Source organism: Meleagris gallopavo, unplaced genomic scaffold (genome assembly GCF_000146605.3).
Source record: "Meleagris gallopavo isolate NT-WF06-2002-E0010 breed Aviagen turkey brand Nicholas breeding stock unplaced genomic scaffold, Turkey_5.1 ChrUn_random_7180001924730, whole genome shotgun sequence".
Taxonomy (NCBI): Eukaryota; Metazoa; Chordata; class Aves; order Galliformes; family Phasianidae; genus Meleagris; species Meleagris gallopavo.
In genome coordinates, this window is record NW_011187189.1 from 1 (window position 1) to 1,612 (window position 1,612).

At 52.9% G+C, this 1,612-nt stretch overlaps 1 protein-coding gene across 1 annotated transcript; it reads left to right on the forward strand.

The window, feature by feature from the left end:
- Nucleotides 1-462: 462 nt before the first annotated feature.
- Nucleotides 463-1,379, forward strand: LOC104916615 (protein MANBAL-like). The gene is made up of 2 exons (XM_031557662.1): nucleotides 463-716; nucleotides 1,140-1,379. Exon 2 carries the CDS (start codon nucleotides 1,185-1,187, stop codon nucleotides 1,362-1,364), a length of 180 nt encoding a protein of 59 aa, XP_031413522.1. The 5' UTR covers nucleotides 463-716; nucleotides 1,140-1,184; the 3' UTR covers nucleotides 1,365-1,379.
- Nucleotides 1,380-1,612: the final 233 nt, after the last annotated feature.

The window sequence follows — 1,612 nt, forward strand, 5'->3', positions numbered from 1 at the left end:
CCATGGAGGTGGATCCACCTCCGGAGGAGCCCATGGAGGTGGATCCGCCTGCGGCACAGCTGGCCTGGCACCACACCACCGTGCCAGGCCCGCATTGGCGCTGTCACAGCTCCACCGTCGCTGGTCCAGGCGCTCGGCTCCTTACCCGCTGCGCGGCCCCGCCCCAGCATTAGCTGGGTGGCATTAGTTAACACCTGCTCCTCCTTCGAGCCAAGTTCTGCGGGCCCCCAGTGCCTGGTTTTCTTGTTGATTTTTCTGTTAAGTTTAGTTGTAGTGTTAGGAGTAGATTACTGTTTGTATTTTAGTGTTAGGCATAGGTTCCTGTTTGTATTTTAGAGTTTTAGAGTTAGGCATAGGTTCCTGTTCGTGTTTTAGAGTTTTAGAGTTAGGCATAGGTTCCTGTTTGTATTCTAGAGTTTTAGAGTTAGGCATAGGTTCCTGTTCGTATTTTAGAGCTGGGGGTAGATTGCTCCTGTCAAGTGGAAGTTAGCAGTGCTCCCTCGGTAAGCACACGTCTGATTTATCATGCGAAGACACGAGTGCGACTGGCCTGGGCACGGAGGTCCGACGGCATCTTCGATTAATGGAATTTCCGCCTTGTGACTTTTCTGTTGCAGACCATCGAGGAACAGAGCGTGAGTGGCTGTGGCCTGAAGTTGGGCCTCGGGAGAACAGTCCGTGCCTGTGTCTGAGGCATCCTGCGTGGCCACTGCCAGGTAGGTGTGCCTTACTTCGGAGTAAGCACCGCTTAGGCGTGCGCTGAAGCAGTGTTGGTGAAGCACAGCTCATCCCAGTGTCCTCAACAGATGGGCTTTGTGCGTGCACAGCAGCAGCAAGGCCGTGAGCACATACGTACAAAAGGTGCATGAAAATGTGTACCTGTAATGGTATTAATAACATTACCGTTAATACTAATAAGACAGTCGTCATGCATGTGTGATCAGCCTCGGGGAGAAGTTTATTTTTGCCTGTTAAGCTTTTCCCGAAATGCAAGTTTTGTGCCCCTCTTTGTTATTGGGTCGGAAGACCAAGGATGTCTTCAGAGCTCGCCTCTAAGTTAGGCTGGGAATTCTTGCTAGCAGGAAGTAACACCGTGGGAGTGCATGCTAGGAATGATGACTCTCTTTTCCCCCTTGTAGAAAGCAGCCTCCTTGAGAGCAGCAGAGCAGCAGGCTGTGTGCGCTATGGCTGCTGAAGTGCATTTCTCGCCACCTGAGATCCCTGAGCCCACGCTAATGGAGAACGTGCTGCGCTACGGACTCTTCTTTGGAGCCGTTTTCCAGCTTCTCTGCGTGTTGGCCATAATCCTGCCAGTTTCCAAGTCCCCAAAGACAGTAAGTAGCGCTCTGTTTGAGAGAGATTGATAGAAATGCTGAGAAAATAGGCTGGGAGGGAACAATTGGTAGCTGTTGCCTACGGTAGCGTGCCCCGGCATTGCTGAGAGTGCCGCAGTTTGTTCTGTCCTTCCTTCCGTGTGCGTGCTGTTCCTGATGGCACGCAAGGAGCCTTGAGGTGCAAGCTCATCTTACCGTCCTGCTGCTGCTGCTGCTGCAGCTGCTGCTGTTGCTGTGGCCTATGGGGTGCCAGGCAGGGCGTCCCCCTGTGCAGGGAC